Source organism: Canis aureus, chromosome 15 (genome assembly GCF_053574225.1).
Source record: "Canis aureus isolate CA01 chromosome 15, VMU_Caureus_v.1.0, whole genome shotgun sequence".
NCBI classification, from domain to species: domain Eukaryota; kingdom Metazoa; phylum Chordata; class Mammalia; order Carnivora; family Canidae; genus Canis; species Canis aureus.
Window position 1 is genome coordinate 61560106 of NC_135625.1, and position 20733 is coordinate 61580838.

Here is a 20733-nt window from a genome sequence, read left to right on the forward strand (position 1 = left end):
TTCACATGACTATTATTAAAGAACAAAAGATAAATATTGATGAGGATGCGAAGAAATTGGAACCCTTGTACATAATTGGTGGTATAGCTGCTATGGAAAGCAATATGGAGGCTCCACAAAAAAAATTTAAAAAAAATAGAACTACCAGCAATCCCACTTCTGGATATATACCTAAAATAATTGAAGGCAGGACCTTAAGAGGTGTCTGGACTCCCATGTTCGTTACATTACTCACAACAGCCAAAATATGGAAACAACTCAAATGTCCATTAGTAGATAAATGGATAAAGAAAATGTGGTATATACATAGAACATTTTTGAGCCTTAAGAAAGAAGAAAATCCTGCCATTTACAACAACATGGATGAAGCTGGAGAACGTGCTAGGTGAAATAAGCCAGTCACAGAGATACGAATAAAGTATGATCCCACTTAGATGAAGTAGCCAAAGGAGTCAAAGTCATAGAAGCAGAAAGTAGAATTGCCAAGATCTATGGGAAGGAAATGGGATTTGTTGGATTGGTAAAAAAATTCAGTTATGCAAGATAAAGACTTGCTTGAGATCTGCTCTACAACGTAGCGGTACACCGTAGTGCCTACAGTTAACAATACTGTGTTGTGCTCTTCAAATTTGGTTAAGAGGATAAGTCTCATGTTAAGTGCTCTTGCCACAAAAACATAACAGGGGACACAAGGAAACTTTTGGAGGTGACAGATATGTCTGTTGGTTTGTGGGAATGATTTCATGGAGGCACACCTATCTCTAAACTCACCGAACTCTATTCACCAAATATATGAATATGTGAATTTTTCTGCACATATTCTGCAATTTTATCTCAATAAAGCTGTTAAAAATAAGTAAGCGGAAAGTAAATCTGATACTGGGGGAAAGGGCCTCTAAAACACTAACTTACATATTAAAGGGAATTGGTTGCCTGGATGCCAGATGAGCTCAGAGGGATGAGAAAAGAGACAATTGACCACAGTTTAATGAGAACAGAAACTCTAGCCCCGTGTTCCTAAGCAACAGGAGCTCATACATATTCTTTCTGAAAGAAAGGCATAAAAAGCCTCAGAAACCACTACCTTCTGTCTCTAGGTCTCTAAAAGTTTCAAAGTCATGGGAAAAAATATTTGTTGAGGTCTGGTATCTCTGCCCTTGTATCAGTCAGGCGGAGGAGCATATTGTGTGGACAGAGCTGCCTCTGCCTATGACACAAGAAGACCTAATAGGGTGCCAGAGCAAGTTCCTAGAGGAAGTCATGTTTAAGATGACATCCTAAAGATGACCTGGAGTTAATTAAGTGGGACTGGGGATAATGAACTGACTGGCATGGCTGGAAGATCCAGTGCAACATTTTTCAGGCAGGAAAGAAATTGGTGTGTTCAGTGAAAGGTGTCGGTAGTAAAGTGGCATGAGCAAAGAGGAAAGAAGGGGGTGAATACAAGGTGAGATTGGAGAGAGCTGAAAATTCAGGACATTCAACAAGAATGAAAAAGCATGATCCCTTGATGATGGAATATACGAAGAGAATTGTAGAGAACCTAGGGCAGAAATTTAAGGAAGATGCTCACCTTGAATGGTGGCTAGAAATGGTTGAGAAGGGAATTATACTACTAATAACACGTCTATGTAGTATGGAGGCACATACCACAGGAAGGCTGCTTGTTTCCAGTCGGGCTCTGATACTTGAGGTTCCTGGCTGCTCCATCGCAACATGGAACTGGGAACCCTCTCACTCACCTCAGGGCAGGTGGCGGCAGTATCAGAGGGCATCTGGTGAATTTGCTCCCTTTGACCACTAAGAGGTGATGCGGATCTTTCTGTAAAATACCTCTGGCACATAAAGAGCAAGCATAGATCTTCCGTGTTCTGAGTTGTTGGATACTTTGGGTTCCTCAGGTGAAATATTTTAGGTGCTGGTTGGGAGAATGAATTACAGCATTTTTGGAGCATTTCTTGGGATGCTCATAGATCCTTGAAATAGTGGAACCCAACAGCATTTACCACATATTTGGTTTCTATAGATGTCCAATGCATACACAATTGGTAAATAAGCAAATAAATGCCATCATCGTTTCTAAGCAATATTATGCTGAATCTCCAGCCAGTGGAACAAGAAAAATTGGATGATAATGAGAAAGGAAGAGGAAAATGTGATATCCACAGATGATCAGTTTAAAAGAAGAGCGAGGGGTCCCTGGGTGGCTCAGTGGGTTAAGCATCTAACTCTTGATTTCAGTTCATGTCATGATCTCTGGGGGGCGAGATCAGCCCCTTGTCAGGCTCCATGCTGGGCACATGGGGTCTGCTTAAGATTCTCTCTCTCCCTCCGTACCCCACTGGCACTCTCTCTCTCTCTCTCTAAAAGATACATACATACATATAAACCTAAAGGAATCTAAAGAATCATTGTATTATTAATCACAAAATCTAGTAAATTTTAAGTTTTCTGAATTCAAAATTAACATAAAAAGTCAGTTTTTTCCATAAACTAGTGAGTTAAAAGCTATATTTTTTAAAGAGAGAGACCATTTATAAATAGTAACATAAAATATAAAACAGTTAAGAACAAATCTATTAAATTACAAGCAACACCTTGATACAAAAAATTATTAAAATTTAAGGAATAAACAATTTCTTAAAAATCTGATAAGTGTAAAAACATGCCATGAAAATGAATGAGTAAACCTAAAAGTACAAATATTCCAGTTTGTGCAATTTCCTCTGTATTCAATGCAGCACTAATTAAAATCACAAAAGAGCACCCTACCTATCGTGCAATTATTTTATAACTTAAGATAATGGAAAAAGGCATAAACAAAGAGACAAATGGAAAATAATGCTAAGATTAAAAATAGTGCCATGCATCTAAGGCATCTAATATATGACAACCATCACTGGATGTATAAGGGAATGATGTAATACACAGTAAGTTCAGTAAGTTATTCCGCTGTATGTGGTTGTCCATAGAAGGCAAGGCAAATTGAAACCTTCCTCAAAGAATAAGTAAAAATAAATTCTAAATGGATTAAATCTTTGGGGCACTTGGGTGGCTCAGTCAGTAAAGTGTCTGCCTTCAGCTCAGGTCAGGATCCAGGGGCCGGGGATCCAGCTTTACATCAGGATCCCTGCTCAGTGGAGAGTCTGCTTCTCCCTCTCCCTTCCCCCTTCTCATGCTCCCTTGGACATCTTATTTATAAATAAATAAAATCTTAAGTAAAGGGATTAAACACTTAAATGAAAGATTCTAAATATTCAATAACATGGAAGTATATCTTTATGAGCTTAAGCTATGGGAGCATTTTCTATTAAAAAAAATAAAAATGCACACCCAAAATAAAAGAATGATGAACTCCACTAAGTTAAGAAATTCAACAACAAAAAGAAATCACAAAAAGAATGAAAACATAAGCCACAGATTGGAGAGATATTAACAACACATATAGCTGACAAAGGTTTGGTTTCTGGAATATACAAAGAACTGTTACAAATAAATAATAATTAGCCACGCTAAAAGAAATACGGGCAAAGGGCCATTTACAGAAAACACTATTAGCCTCTAAATGTGAAAAATATATTCACCCTCCTTAGCAATCGGGAAAATGCAAACTGAAACTACAGTGAGACACATTTTAACCTGACAAAATTAAAAGGATATGAACAATTTTTTAGGTCTCAGATGTGGAGCATTTGAAAACACAAACTTGTTGATGGGACAATTTATTTGGCTGAACTAATCCGGAAAGCATCTGGCCACATTATGTACAGTTGACATGAAACACCCTCCCGCTCAATCTCCACACTCCCAGGTATAGAGGAAATCTTGCACTTATATATGCAGAAAAATGTACAAGAAGGCATTAGTGCTTGTAGTGGCATAAGAACCTAGAGAAAACATTAATTCGAGAATGGATAATAAATTAGAGTGAGTACATAGAATGCTACATGTTAGTGAAAATGAATTCTCTAAAATCATGTGCATCGACATGAATTAATATCACAGATGTAACACTGAATGGAAAAAGAGCACGTTTCACAGAAAATAAATATGAACAAAACGATCCCCTTTAGATAATTTGCAAAGATGTACAACATTAAATAATCTATAACGTATGGATCTTACGTAAGTACTACAAATATAATGAAAAGCAGGAGAATAAAAATATAAACCTCAGGGCGATGGATACCTGGATGTGGTAAAGAACAATGATATTTGAAAGAATAACACGGAGGCTTAAATCCCCAGTCATAACCCATCTCCTAAGCTGATTGCTTCTGGCAGAATGGTCATTCTGTTGTTTCCCTAGATGCATTGTGCATTTGTCACAGATACTGTTTTGAATAGCTCAACATTTTTTTTAACATAAAATAACTGCTCTGTGATTTCATAAGTGCGGTAAAACTATGGATTGATAAACCCCAGGCTCTATGATTCATGGCCTGAGAGGAAAGGGACAGGGGGAGAAGGCAAATTGACAAGTTAAAGAAGCCAAGAAATGAATAATGTGTAAGTGACTTCATAAAAAATAGCAAAAGAGTAGAGTCTGGGAAAAAGAAAATAAGAGCATGTTGAAACGCACCCTGGTGGCCTTCACCAGCTCTCCCCGCCCACCTCCACCCCCCCTGGCTCCCACATGCTATGAAATCTTCTTCTCTTACACCCACAGTGACTGTGAAGGCAATGGCAAGCGATCACATCACAAGGAGGTGGCTGATGGGGACAGGGGAGCCTTACAGGCAAGGCCCTTGCCACTTCTTTTCCCCCCAAGCCAACCGTGTGCTTCAGACTTCTCTGCCTTGTGGCCCTTTTTTTCTGGGGAGCAGGAAAGCTCCTGCTGTGAACGTGGTGGGTTCTAGTTTCAGAACTTGGTCCTCTGGCTGCAGTCTCAGGCTGCCTCCTAGGCTTTTCTGCAGTCTCTGTGTCTTCCTCCCACAGGCTGCATGGACACTGAGGTCACCCAGAGTCCCGGACACCTGGTCAAAGGGAAGGAACAGGGAGCAAAGTTGCATTGTGTCCCTGTAAAAGGACATAATTGTGTGTATTGGTATCACCAAAAGCTGGGAGAAGAGTTCAAGTTTCTGGCTTACTTACAGAATGAAGAGATTGTTGATAAGGGAGAAATGTTCAATCGCTGATTTTCAGCTACATGCCCCAAGAACTTGCCCTGCAGCCTAGAAATCAACTCCACGGAGCCAGGGGACTGGGCCCTGTATTTCTGTGCCAGCAGCCAATGCATAGTGCTGAATGCTAGCTTTTCTTAGAACACAAACGCGTCCTGAACCCCGCTCAGGAAATCCGTGGTAGACTAGGGACTTGGGAACCAACAGAAACGCACTGTGGAGGAGCACGAACCAGAAGGAAAAATGTGCAGACAGCACCTCTAGGTGAGCAGAAATGGATGTTTCAAACAGTGATGGGAACAGAAACCCAAGGAAGGGGAACAAAGGTATAAAGGGGGCTTAGGTGCCCCCCTTTGCAGGATATCTGGCAAAGGAAGGACCCAGGATTCCTTTTCTTTTCATGAATCTGGTGGAATTTTTTTAAAGATTTTATTTATTTATTCATGAGGGACAGAGAGAGAGAGAGAAAGAGAAAGAGAGAGAGAGAGGCAGAGACACAGGCAGAGGGAGAAGCAGGCTCCCTGCACCGGGACCCCAACGTGGGACTTGACCCCTGGTCTCCAGGATCACACCCTGGGCTGAAGGCAGATGCTCAACCTCAACTGCTGAGCCACCCAGGCGCCCCCAAGCTAGGGTTTTGTGACTGCTCCTCACAGCTGTCCCTGCCCTAGAAACATGGCAGGAAACTCAGCAAACCCCTCCCTCCAGAAAATACAGTCATGCAACCTTTAAAAACGACTTTATTGGGACATAACGTACAAGCCATAAAGTGCATCCATTTCAAGTATTTATTTCCATGCATTCTGACAAATGTTTACACCCACGTGACCAGCATGACAGTCAAGATGGATGGGGAACCTTCCCTGCTCCCCATGTCTCCTACATATTTTGTGGAGTTTTTCCTATTTGCTTTAAGAAAGGTATTAAGAATGTGCTTCTTATTGTCATAAGAACCTTATTTATTGACATATCTTCTGCCAAGATCTCACATGGGCCCAATCAATTCAGTCTTCACATCTCTCAACTGATGTCTCAGGGTGAGTGCATCACTTGGAACTACCCTCACCCACAGACAGCCTTCTCCAGCAAGTGCCTGTGAGCTCACGATGTCGACCTCACCTCCTATGTGAACCAGCCAAGGTCAGTCCTGCTCTGCTCTCGGTGAAAACACACTAAACCGAACATACTGGTAAAAGCTGTGAAAATTCTGCAGAGGTCCCTGGGAGACCAGGTACTTTTTGCTGATGGGAATAAGCAAGGAGTGAAGTGTTTGACCTGCAGCACGTGACTTGGAGTGCGTGTTGGGGCAGGGAGCTTTTTCTTGCTCCTCCCCTGGGCCATTTCGTGGGGTCCTTGGTCCTGCAACACAGAATTACCTTTCTCCTCATCCTCCTGCCTAATTGATTTGGTGTTCTTAGCTTTCGGTATCCAGAGCAGCCATCTCTTCCTTTTGAGTGGATTGCTTAGACTGCTTACTTTTAATGTAATTAAAATAATTAAATAGCTCATTACACTTAAATAATATTATTTAATATAATATATAATATGCTATTATATATAATTAAATAACTAAATAATAGTTATAATTTAATAATTTTATTTCATATATAATATATAAAATATGATAATAGTTAATATAATTAAAATAAGTAATATAATTAAATAATATTTAGGCAAAAATGCCACATCTTTTCTTGTTCCCTATTTCTTTGCTTTACCCTATTTCCTCTTTCCCCTTCTAGGTAAACATTTTTGTTATTTTCTTGGTTTATACTTTTAGTGCCTGTTTTGAAAATATGTAGGGAGCACCTGGGTGGCTCAGCTGTTGAGTGTCTGCCTTTGGCTCAGGTTGTGATCTCAGGGTCCTGGGATAGAGTCCTGCATCCAGCTCCCTGCAGGGAGCCTGCTTCTCCCTCTGCCCGTGTCTCTGCCTCTCTGTGTGTGTGTGTGTGTGTGTGTCTCATGAATAAATAAATAAAATCTTAAAAAAAAAAAAAAGAAAATATGTAAGCATTCCAGATGAAGCATTACCTCATTGGAGGCATGGAATGGGAACAGACTGTGGAATATTTCCCAATATGGGAAAAGATGTTTAACAATATAAACTTTTTCATTGCTGACTCCTTAGAGCTACCTTTGAAACAAGACATTGCTTAACAAGGCATGCACCAAGTATCTCGAGCCCACTAGAATGATCTAAATTCCATCTACGAGAAGAGAATACATATTATCATTCATATCATTCACTAGGATCTCTGAATTCATAACCCTTGCTATTGTAAGAGGTTATTTAAAAGTATATACTGTGGAGATCTTTCTGCTCTTCCATTTTGGAGATCTTATTTCTGGTTGCAGAGTTCCTGAGCATTAAGCCTCAAGTTTTTCATGCAAGAAAGGATATCTCTATCACGCTGTGTCCCTGTCATTTTCTATTCCACTAATGCCTTTCAAGAACCACGTATACATGGGAGTGTCTGGTGGCTCCATTGGTTAAGCGAGGACTCATGATCTCAGCTCAGGTCTTGATCTCAGGGTCATGAGTTCAAGCCCCGTGTTGGGCTCCATGCTGGGTGCGGAGCCTATTAAAAAAGAAGAAGAAAAAGAAAGAAGGAGAAGAAGAAGAAGAAGAAGAAGAAGAAGAAGAAGAAGAAGAAGAAGAAGAAGAAGAAGAAATAAAAATGAAGAGGAAGAGAAGGAGGATCAAGGTAACCGATATTGAAGATATCTTATAGAAAGATAGATTATAGAAACTGTATCATGTTCCCAGGACTAGAATGCAATCATAGTTAAGTATCTGTTATAGTCGACCTTAGATCTGCAAATCAGTCTAAAGAAGGGGTTCACATTTTTTCTGTTTTTTGGGGGTTTTTTGGTTTTTTTTTTTTGTTTTTTAATGAGAACACTTCTGACAAATCCAAGATTGCACATGTAGGCCAACTATTTCTGGGAATATGTGAACGTCATACCATTTCCTTCCATGTACTGCAGTATGAAGCATATCTCTTCTAAAGCAGCAAAACAGGTCCTAAACCACCCCATTCCAACCACAAGTTTCATCATAAAAAATTGTCTTTTATTACAGATGACCTCAGAACATAAAAATAAAGCAAACATTTATCTACCAAAATAACATTTGTTAAATAGCTAACCTATAATTATTTATTTTTAAAACTCTCAAGAAGAAACTATATTATGCAACAGATTTAAAATTCACTGTATAAATTTCAACTCAGTGCTGGAAAATGACATGTTAGTAAGCTAACACAATTCTGTGTCAGCAAATGTCTGATTTTCTTTGCATAGTATTACCTCCACAAATCCCATGGATTAGAATACCAGGTCTAGAAAATAATAATTCAGAAAACACACATATGGTACTTCTTCTGTATGAAGAACGGTTCTAAATTCCTTATTTATATAAAGTTAACAACTTTTGAAGTAGATATTCATTATACCCATTTTACCTATGAGAAAATAAAGTCAAAGGGAAGTTAAGAGAATTGTCCATGTTTATGCCGCTGCTACATGGCAGGACCAGGACTCAAGGCCAGGCTCTAATCCATGGCACTAGGAAAGGGTGGGCTTAGAACCCTTTGCTGTTGCCAAAATCACTCGAGAAGCCTATTCCCAATCTCTACTGTATCAACTACAATAAATTCAGAAGACGGAGAGAACTGACTCCATTTTATAACAACAAAACATTTGGACATGTTCCTGTATTTGGAGCAGTATTGGTGGGAACAGAGCAGTTGATGGATATGCAATAGATTCTGAAAATTGTAGGCATTTCTCTTCCTCTCTCTTATCATGCTGAGTGCACAGACACATGGCATACTGTGACTCTGACCAGGAGATGGAGAATCTGGTCTCCTCACCATGTGGGGACTTGTCCATTTGGAAGGGATACAAAGAGCAGAAGAGAAGACACAGGTGACTTGATCTCTCTGAGCCTGAGTATCCCCATCTGCAAAACGAGCTGCAACAGTCATGTTATAACAGTGGCAACTTCTACAGACTGAGGCGGGGGAGCCCTACATCCTACTCCCCTCCCTGGGCCTCTCTCAGAATCTGTGTCTAGACCTTCAGAAAAGCTCTGACCCCACCATGGGCAGCTGGGCCCTCTGCTATGTGGCCTTTTGTCTCCTGGGAACAGGTGAGTTCAACACATAGTCAGCAAATTACTGACTCAGGTGTGCAGACCCCCCCTGTGATAACTTCTTACAACAGCAGTGGGCTCCCCTCTGGACGTGATCTCCAGCCTTTGTATCCTTACCACCACCTCCAGGACCCACATATGCTGAAATCTGCCAGAGGCCAGCATTCCTGCTCACTAAGGCTGGACAGGAGTCCCTGGAGTGCAAACAGAACTTGAAATACCATGCCATGTACTGGTACCGGCAGGACCCAGGACAAGGTCTGCGGCTGATTTACCTCTCAACTTTTGAAAAAGATGTTCAGAGAGGACATATAACTGAAGGCTACAATGCTTCCCGAGAGGAGAAGGGGCTGTTTCCTCTCACTGTGAGGTTGGTGCACACCAACCAGACAGGTGCCTACCTCTGTTCTGGTAGCGCTCCACAGCGGAGCGTGGCCACCGGCCACCTGCACACAAACTCGCTCCAGCCCTGCAGCCTTCACTACAACTTCTGTTTTAATTTTTTTTAAGGCCCCTCTGCTAAATATCCTTCCCTGCACTCTCTGGATTCTTGATAAAGCACTCAGGAGGACAGACCCAGGGGATACACTTTACTTCTTGGACTTCCATTCTTTTAATCCTTTTACATTTATCTGTATCTTTTCTTGAGATGTTACTGTGTCCTGCCACCTTTCCAAATGCAAAAGATACAAAATTGAAGAGAAACAGAACCTTTCTCCAAGAAGCTAATGGTCTAGTAAGGGAGTAATTAGATTAGATAGAATAGAGGGATCATGAGATCTGGAGAAAAAAAACAAGAGATTTCAAAGACTCTGGCAATATTTTATTTCCTGAGTTGGATTATTTGTTCAAGTGCTCATTTTATCGGTGTGTTATCCAATTATATAATCAGTATCAGTGTTGTTTAACTTCATTGAAGACCTGAACGAAGAAAGAGAAACTTATGGAAAGATACAAACTGAGCTGTTAACATGACTTCCCTGGAATGGGGTGGGAGGAAGGAAGAAGAAAGTAAGCTAAAAATAGATAATGAAAAAGAACCACTTAAAATATGAGTTGATAGAAAAATCAGAGAAGAAAATGAGAGATTACCTCATGATAAATGAACTAGCTAAAATATATCAGAAATATCAAGAAGGTGAAATATTCTGCAAAGCCGTAACTAGTCTCAGAATCAAAAAAACAACCATGACAAAAGGGACCTGTTGTTATATGAAAAGATAATTAGATAATGAATCATCAAAAGCAATGCCCAGTCCCGAGTTAGAAATTGAGTTTGAATCCATATTAAAGGATCTTTCTCAAAAAGCTGTTAAACTTTGAATAAAAACTGGGTAGTAGATAAAATGAAAAATGCATTGATAGGAGCACCTGGTTGGCTCAGTCAGCTAAGCGTCTGCCTTCAGCTCAGGTCATGATCTCAGGGTCCTGGGATCGAGGCCCACATCGGGCTCCTGCTCAGTGGGGAGCCTGCTTTTCCCTCTCCCTCTGCTCATGCTCTCTCACTCACACATACACTCTCTCTCTCATAAATGAATAAAATCTTAAAAAAAGAAAAATACATTGATAGGGAAAGATGATGATTATGAAAATTATATTAAGTCAATACAGCTCAGCTCTTTCTAAACCTGGGGTTAAATCCAAAGGAAACAATAGCCTGTTCACGATCCAGCCATGAAGTTTTTCCTGGAACATTCAACCCTTACCATGTATATATGCATGTATGTATTTCAAATCATACAAATCTTACTTTATTATGCATACAATCCTGCCTTCCAGATTTTCCCACTTAGCTCAAGTCAGTGAAATGCTTCCTTTTTCTGTATGTGCATGTGGTCGGTCATTTCTAAGTGATGCACAATGCTCCATGCCCACTTCTCCAGGAATATACCAAATTTTCCTCCCATCTCATTACAACTTTGAGTATGCTTGCACATATCCCTTCCTGGACCTGTATAATCATTTTATAGGATTACATGCCCAGAATCATGACTCCTGAGACATGGAGTACCATTTGTATATGCTATTTTATGCATCTAGATACCACCAGAGGGCCCCTCAGAATTGCTGTATGAGTCTCAAATAATCACTTAAAAGGGCATAAAGCTTCCTATATCCCCTTACCCTCATATGATGTTATCCATTTTCCAGATGTTGCAAGTCTGGAAGTGGAAAGAGAATTCCAGTCTCTTCCACCCCGTTTCTCTTAGAAGACCATCAGTGTTTACCCTAACAATGCAGATGATAATTTAAGAAAAATAGTAAAAGCAATAACTTAAAAGAAAGAGACAAAGAGGTTACTTTATACTCCTATACTATCAATTGGCAATGATCTAGAAAGCTGGAAGATGATCTCTCCTTCCCTCTCTCATTTGCATTTTTTTTTCTGATCGCTAACGAGTTTGACTACCTCTTCATAAGATATTGACCTTCGATTTCTGTTCTCAAAATAGTCTACTGGTATTCTTAGGCCACTTCTCTAGTGAAAGTTCTGTATTTTCCTCAATGTTTATAGGAGCTCCTTGTTAGATATCAGTCCTTTTTAAATTTTAGAATAAAGTTGAAGTCCCTATACAGTGTATCCCCATCCCAAACATCAAAGAAACAGTAGATGTGAAGAGAAACAGTTGGTCTCTCTTCTGAGCAGGTGCCTGTTATGTCCATGACATGAATGACATCTCCATTCTCCCAATTCCAGTTCCCTAGGCATCCAGAGTGTTGTCTTCCTCATTATTACTCATATCCTTGTGTAGTGAAGAAATGTTTCCAACCACCACCGTATCCCAGACTACTTACCACCCATTAATAACCTTCTTTCATCCAGAAATACTGAGAAAATTCTTCACTCCATTCAACTATGCTTTTTGGTCCCTGGAGTAAACCAAATTAATTTTCCTTCTTCTTTTTTTCTAACTGGATTCTGCTGACTGATTATAGCAAGGAACAGTAAAAATTCACACGTTTTTCTTCAAGACTTATCATTTGTCCTCATATTATCTATTTTAGGGCCAAATGCCATCCCAGACAATCACCAATTTCATTGAGCTCTTTTTTTTTTTTTTTGAGTTTCTTTTTTTTAAAAAAAAAAATTTATTTATTCATGAGAGACACAGAAAGGGAGAGACAGAGACAGAGACACAGGCAGGGGGAGGAGCAGGCTCCCTGTGGGGATCCCGATGTGGAACTCGATCCCAGGACCTGAGCCAAAAGAAGATGCCCAACCACTGAGCCACCCAGATGTCCCTTCATTGAGCTCTTGATATGACAGCTGATTCATATTAATTCCAACATTTTAATTCATAAAAGGATTGGGACAGACATAAAAGGATTGGGAAATTTTTCATTGCATTACATGGAATTTTAGTCTCTGGGGAAAGAGAAGAGTGAAAAAGAGAGCCATGAAAATTATATTCAAAGAATGTGTATAGTTATGGCAAATAGATTGTATTTTTGCAAAAAAATATGAGAATGTTATATGCTCGGTAGGGAGAGATATTTCACTGGACAAATTAAAACAAATTCCTGGGGAATAATTTAGGGAAGCAAATTTCAGTAATACCCAGAAAACCATAAGCATTTGCCATAAAGATGGAGAGACTAACTTAAGAAGAGAATCAAACCAATAATTTAACAGAGAATGAGAAATTATGAGTAGGAAAAATTTCATGTAAATTTATAAAGAAATAATCCTTGTGAAAAGGTGTTTAAGAACAGTTAAAAAACAAATTATGTTATCCAATTTGATCAAAAGCCCTGTCAGAAGGTTACTCTTATAAATTACTTCCAATTGTGTCAGCTTGACAATGAAGATCAGAACCTTAAAAGTGCAATAAACATCATCATAATTATATAATTATAAAAAGAATAACAGGAATTTGGCTTCAAGTCATAACGGATAGCTGTTATTATACTTGCCTACATCGATAAGGTTCTATAAATCTGGATGGAAGTTTTTAAGGCGACAGTTCCAACATTAGATAGCAGGCAATAGAGGGTTTCCATCACAGAGAAGAGGGAAGAGGAAAAGAGGGTTTGTCCCAGGTCTCTGCCTTGGAACGGCTTCTACACTGTAGCATAAGAGCATGGAACCCACCCAAACAGAGCAAGTGGTCTCAATGCGGTGGGGAGGCAGAGAGCAGAGTTCAGGGCCGTGGAAGTGGTTGATGTTTGTAGGACGAAGCCACTGTAGAGAAGGATGCTTTGCAGAAAAATTGCTCCCAATATTGCACGGGGGTCAAACACTGAACAGCAGATACATATAGAGCCTCCATGAAGCCTGACAGAGAGCAGGAATGGAGGTCCTTGCGGCCACAAAGTCTTGGGGGGACATATGAATCCTGACCAACCAGAGTGGGGACACCTTCCTAAGCCCCCTGGAAATACACTTGGCACCCCAAGTGGGGAGGGGTCACACCTCAAGAGGGAAGTCACCTCTGTCCTGGAGTAAGAACCACTCTACGGCTGCCTTAACAAAGTTCAACAAGCCTCCAAGGGATCTGGCTGATTTGCCAATAAGTAAACTGCCTTTTAGAGAAAAATAGCACAGTGCTCTATAAATAAAGGCAGAAAGAAAGAGAGAGAGAGAGAGAGAGGGAGGAGGGAAGGAAATCTAGACCCTCAACAATGTACATTTTCGTGCACTGAAAAAGTACCAGATGCAGAGAGAATGGGAAAATATCACCCAACATGTAGCAAAGAAGTGGGCAATGGAATCCTTGAAGTAACATAGATGCTGGAAATTTCAGACAAGGAACTTTTAAGATTTATTTATTTATTCATGAGAGACACAGACTGAGAAAGAGAGGCAGAGACACAAGCAGAGAGAGAAGCAGCTCCTCGAAGTGAGCCCGATGAGGGACTCGATCCCGGAATTCCGGGATCACAACCTGAGGCAGGTGCCCAACCACTGAGCCACCCGGGCATCCCAAAACAAGGAATTTTAAGTGATTATTAAAAATATTAGAGGAAAACGTGTTTATAATTTGATCAATTGACAGAAGTGATTAACTCACTGCAGTCAAGACAAAAGGGGGAAACGCACAAATTATCATATCAATGATGAAAAAGAGAATATCTCTATAAATACAATAGACATGAAAATAATACAATATCATAAATAAGTACAAGCCAATAAATTCTACAAGCAGATGAAATGATTTGAAAAATACAAACTTACCAAACTGGTTCAAGATGAAATTAGAAATGTGAAGAAATTGAATCACTTATCAAAAACATTCCCTCCAAAAAAACTCTAGACCCAGATTCCTTTCCTGGTGAACTCTGTCAAACATCTAAGGAGAAAAAAAAATAGTGCCAACTTTACAGAAACTTTTTTAGAAAATAAGAGGCACTCATTTTCTAAACTCAACTCATTATGTGAAGCTAGCAAAAACCTGACACCAAACTCTGACAAAGAATGACAAAACAATATTTTTATGACCATAGATGGAAAAACTACTTTTCAAAATATTAACAAATCAAATCCAGATATATCTGCATAGCTATGTGTGTGTGTGTGTATGTGTATATCCATGTGTAGTGGTAACGCATTACGACCAAGTAGGTTTCTCACAGGAGAATTATTAGCAGAATAATGAAGAATAATCATTTGACCATATAAATAGATGTTGAGAAAATTTTTGACAAAATCCACTACTTGTTCAAAATGAGTTTTCCTTTGATCAAACTGATAAAAGAAGAGGCTTCTCAACCTGCTTGAGGCTATCAACAAAGAATGCAACAAACATCATGTTTAATGGTTAATACTGAACACTTTCCTCCTAAGGTTGAGAATAAAGCATGATGTTTTCTGTCACCACTTTCCTTCAGCATTGGATTGGAGGTCTCAACCAGTGTGAGACAAGCCAAAAAAAGAAAAGAAAAAGAAAAAGAGAAAAATCCTAAATATTGTAAAGGAAGACATAAAATTATGACTATTTTCAGATGACATGGTTGTTTATATTAAAAACATTAAGGAATCAATGAACAACAACTAGAACTAATTAGTGAAGTTAGTAAGATGAGATGCATGGTCAATATAAAACAAACCAAGGGGTACTTGGGTCCCTCAGTCCGTGAATTGTCTGTCTGCCTTTGGCCCAGGTCATGATTCCAGGGTTCTGGGGTCAAGCCCTATGATGGGCTCTCAGCTCAGCAGGGAACATGCTTCTCTCTCTCCCTCTGTCCCTGCCCCCTGCTCATGCTCTCTCTCTTGCTCTTAAGCAAATAAATAAAGTATTTTTATTTTTTAAAACCAAGTGTTTTCATCCTAGTTGCAAACAATGGAAAAATAAACTTCAGGAGACAGTATCATATACAATACTATCGATAACAGGAATAGATTCAGCAGAAGATGTTCAGTGAAGAACTACAAAACATCACAAAGGGAAATTAAAGAAAATACTAAAAATGGAAAGATTAATAATCATGTTTGTGGGTTGGAAATTTCAATGCATCAAGATAGCAGTTTTCTCAACAAATACTGTTGGAACAACTGGATGATCATGTGAAAAGAAACGTACTTTACTAATACCTCATACCAGAAACAAAGGTCAATTTGAGATGGGTCATGGACCTAAGTATAAAAGCTATAATTAGAAATCTTCTAGAAGAAAACATAAAAACATCTTTGTGAGATTTTTCTTATGACCCAGAAAGCACTAACCAGCAATAAACATCTTTTGTGCCTGAGGATATGTGTCATACAGTTCAATAATTCACAAATGAGAAGAGAGCTTTCGATATCCCTAGGATCACACCCACGAACACACAATACATGGTAAAAAGCAGGATTTGGGGGGGTGGGGGGGTGGAGACTGGGCAGTCTGTGCTCTGCCTGTGGTGGGGGATGGGTCAAAGAAGTGGTTTGTAAATAAGATTTGGGAAAAATAAAATAAGATAAAATCAGAGACAAACCATAAGAGACCCTTAACTCTAGGAAATAAACTGAGGTTTCTGGAGGAGAAATGGAGAGGGGATAAAGTAACTGGGTGATGGGCATTAAGGAGGGCATGTGATGGAATGTGCACTGAGTGCTATATGCAACTGATGAATCACTAAATTCTACCTCTGAAACTAATAATACACTATATGTTAATCAACTGAATTTAAATAAAAATTTGAGAACCATATGAGCCATCCTGGAGGAGGAGTACTGGTTCATGCCATCAAGGTCTTTCTGGGTTGTCCAGAAATGGGAGCATCTTTTTCAATTCTATGCCCATCCAATTACATATCTCTTCCGTTCCTTCCTCTGATAATGGTCGCTCACTCCTCCTCGGGCGTAGATTCTGCTCCTAGGACAAGGTATGCTTCTCCTGTCCTTGCCACGCATCTACAGACTTGTACTGTAGGACTCCACCAGACCTCAACAGACGGACCCTGATAATAGTTGATACCTCCCAAATCTCTCTTCCACTCCAGTCACTGCCTACACCAGGGGGCAGCAAAACAGCATGTTTTCTTTAAGAACTGCAAAGTAGGGCCATGTTTTTCCAATTAAGGGCAAACTCAGAGATGACAATCTTTCTTAAAATTATCCTGTTTGTATGAATCAAGCCCCTGGATAAGCAATTTACTGTAAAAAAAAATCCAAGTCTCTACTGGTAGGACTAATGAACAATTCTGTCCAGAAAGAGAAAAAAAGGAGAGAACACTGGAATGTCATATAGAAGGTGTACACTGGCTATAAAAATGTGCCAGAACAAAGCAATGAGTGTGCAAAATAAGAGGAGAGAGAGAAAATAGTGAGAAATGAACAAGAGAAGCCATGAGTTGGTAATTACTGAAGCCAGGTTATGTAGGGACATGGAAGCTCATTATATTATTATATATCTTCTTTATATATGCTGGAAATTTTCCCAATTGAAAGAGAAATTATTAAGAAGAAGACTTTCCCAATGAGATATATGGCCAGATTGATTAGTGTAGGAGGCAATGGTATATTCATGGATGAGGAAAAGTCAGGAAAAGCACAGACCTAAAGGGCAAAGAAGACTGACTTATGACACCAATGTTTCTCACTGTCTTTGCTGTTGTGCTGTATTTATACTTTGTTGCATTGAAATACTGAAGATTTTCCTCCTAAAGTCAGCAACAATCTGTGTTATGCTAAAATCACCTCTTTAATGAACTATTTTCAGTTCATTCAAAATAAAAGAGAAGATATTAAGTATTTCTTTGAAATACACACCCACATTAAGAGAATACCTTCCTACAATTAGCCCATATTTTCAGTAAAGGTATGTGCCCAGGAAACATTGACCAGAAAAGCAGCATCCATCAAAGAACAGTGGAAATTTGGAACAAAGGTAGCCGTGCTGGCCCCCAAGAAAAGACAAAACAAAACAAAACTTTCAAACTTTATGGTGAATATATTCAAATAGCATAGCTTACCTAGACCCGGATTAGACAAAAATGAATAAATGCAGAAAAAAAAAGAAATGTTACAGTCACAACATTCCACTGGGACTAGCTTCCCTTTCTTTGAGATGATTCTGAATTTACTCCATAGCTTATTCATCTGGGGTGGGGGTGTGCCCTGGAGCACTTGTAATAGGAGAGGCGTGGGAAGGGGAGGAGAGACTACCACCCAGTGGGTGGCAGAGAAGAACCAGGAAGAGAAGAGGAGCAAGTTAAAGAGTTTCTGCGCATTTGGTAGGACGCATAGTAAACCAAGGCACCACCTTCCTGAGTAATAAGTGAGTGAAGGTTAGGCTCTGGGGGGACAGAGGTGTGGGTGTATCTTTCTCAGAGGCCAAGTAAGCTGTGAGGGACATCGCTGACTGAATTTTTCCCATTTCCTATATCCATGCCCTGTTTCCCCAACACTCAGAGTTGGAAACGCCTCCATCCTGCCTTTCCCTACCATGGGCTTCTTGCTCCTCTGCTGTGTAGCCTTTTGTCTCTTGGGAACAGGTGAGTTTGGGAAGCATGGGGAAACCCTGCCTTACATTTTCCAGCTCTTGGCTGAAGCTTCTCCCCTCAGCCTGTAGCTGGAGGACCCTTCCTGGGCTCTGTCTCCAGTTTCTGTCTTGTTTCCCCCACAGGTTCCATGGATGCTGGCATTACCCAGACCCCCCGGAATGGGATTATAAAGAAAGGAAAGAACATTTCACTGGAGTGTTCTCAGACTAAGAGTCATAACTATATGTACTGGTATCGACAAGATCCGGGAATGGGGCTACGGCTGATCTCCTACTCCTTTGGTGTCAATTATATTAATGAAGGAGAGGTCTCCAATGGGTACAGTGCTTCTCGAACGGACCTGGAGAAATTCTCCCTGTCTGTAGGGACTGCCATTCCCAACCAGACAGCTCTCTACTTCTGTGCCAGCAGCGATTCACACAGTGCTTATTGGTCACCAGCTCCCCATACAGAAAGCAGGCACATTTGCTCGGACCACACAGAAGGCTTCCTCCATGTGGGACATGGGGACCTAGAGGGGTCTGAGTAGTTCTACACCGTGTGAGCCTCAATCTGAGCTGTGGCCATGTTGGGTCAATGTCCCCAGGCCATACGGTGATGGAAACCACAGGCTGGACTGAACCTATCTCCCCTGCCGACTGACCCTCCTTCTCTATTCTAGTGGGGCTAGCTCAGTAGTGTCCTTCTAGGAGAATGAACCTGACATTTGCCAAGACCACCATGGTTTTCAGTAAGAGCATTTCTTATGAGCTCCAACAGGATGTGGCTTGTCATCGTTCTTTTGCCTCTTCTTTGCCCACTTTGCAACATGTTCCACTCCATTCTGTTCCTTCTGATGGTCCCTTTATCTTGCTGTCCCCTTCTCAGTCCTGGTTCCTCCAAGAGCTGGGCACTGTTCAACTCTGTATTTGGGTGATTTTATACCAGGCACAAACTGACTACCTTGTTTTCTAAAACTTCACGCTAAGTAAATTTAATTACTATTTAAATCTGACTCAGAAAGTGAAGTGTGTCAAGTACTAGAGACTGTGATCTATAAAAGATATCTTTCATCTACTGCCCCACACTCGGATCTCTGCTGAGAATAATCTTAACCTGTGGGAGCAGAGAGACTATGTCATTATCTAGATGTACTGGATTCCAAAAAAAATTGCCTGCTCCCCAGCATGGAGCCAAAGCTCAGAGCTTGGAGATTCCTTTTCTCTCAAGGTATTGGAATAAGCCCCCTGCTCCCCTGCAGAGGGGACCCTCCTGGGAGCCAGTGAACTCCAGGCACAAAAATACTCAATCAAGGGCTGCTATAGCCTGATGTAAAACCTGCCTAAGAAATAAATTGAAGACTTTCTGATGTAATTTGTCTTCATACCCCATGAGCCTCAATTATTTCAACAAAAGAATCCCCGACTCGGTGACAGTTCACCCAGAGAATGCAACTTATTTCATTTTCTACCTGTTCTGATCTGAAAAGAATGTCACGCTTTTTTTTTCAATCTCCTGTATGAGTTCTATCTCATCTGCTTTCCCTTTAAAAAGTCAGTTTTCAAAATTAAAAAAAAAATTAAAAGTCAGTTTTCTAGAATTTTGTTCCCTGCTTTCTATATACACTTCACCAAAATCTCATCTATAATAATAATTCTCTCATACGCTATTAACTATTCCCTTTAATTATTTTCTAGCCATTTCCAGTAGATTTTCATAGGACTTTCCTTCTGCCTTCTTTTTTCGCTTAGTATAAATATTCTTCCTTAACCTTCCCATTTGTGATCATGACAATTTCTTTCATAAGCTCCAAACTAGTGGACTTACCAGTCTCCTGGATACCTCCAGCTGGATGCTCCACAGTTCAAACTCAAGTAATTTATTGCTGTATTTCTCATCCCCTAACACTGCAGGCACCCATTCTGGCTTCAAACACTATATTGCTTCTCAGTGACTGGAACCATCATTCTAGATTCCTCTTTCCATAAGCCCTCACATTAAGTCCATTTACAAATCTGTGATTTCTATAATCCATATTGTCATGGATTTGGTTTTCTAGAAAGCAGACTTTGCAGAAGAGGTTAATGTTCAGTGGGCCATTAGAAAGTGTTATCGCGGAAAGAAAGAAGGAGGATAGGCTGAGGATAAAGCTGGGCTGTCCTGCAACCTTGACAAAAGTCTTAGCTGAGCCACGAGGAGCCTTGAAGCCTTGATGGCCATTAGAAACTCCTGAAGTTGAGGCGAGGGGGCCAGGTCTTGTACCCACTTTCCCTGCAACAGTGTCAGTGTGCATGGGTCGCCCTAAGAAAGGGCATGCCTTTGAGTGATGGGGAGGGCAGAGAGGTGTCTCTCTGGCCAAGGCAATCCACAAAGAGGGCTGTTAGCCAGCAGCACTCGTAGCAGAGAGAAACTGTCCTTCAGGGCTGAAGGGAGATAGGACACATCACAGGGCACACATAGCTAATACATGTGTTCATCTGATTCAGCTACTGCTTTCCTTCCTTGTTGCTTCTACTTCAGCACAGACCCTCAGCATCCATTCTCTAGACA

General features: G+C 40.3%; 1 protein-coding gene and 2 gene segments (V, D, J or C); 2 read left to right on the plus strand and 1 right to left on the minus strand.

Moving 5' to 3' along the window:
* Positions 1-20733, plus strand: part of LOC144284988 (T cell receptor beta constant 1-like) — a 113825-nt gene that overhangs the window by 25401 nt on the left and 67691 nt on the right.
* LOC144284990 (uncharacterized) overlaps positions 1-20733 on the minus strand; it is a 76222-nt gene that overhangs the window by 9097 nt on the left and 46392 nt on the right. The window lies entirely within an intron of this gene.
* LOC144284989 (T cell receptor beta variable 24-1-like) lies at positions 17981-19783 on the plus strand. The segment is given in 2 exon segments: positions 17981-18195; positions 18327-19783. Coding segments are annotated over 2 exon segments (456 nt in total).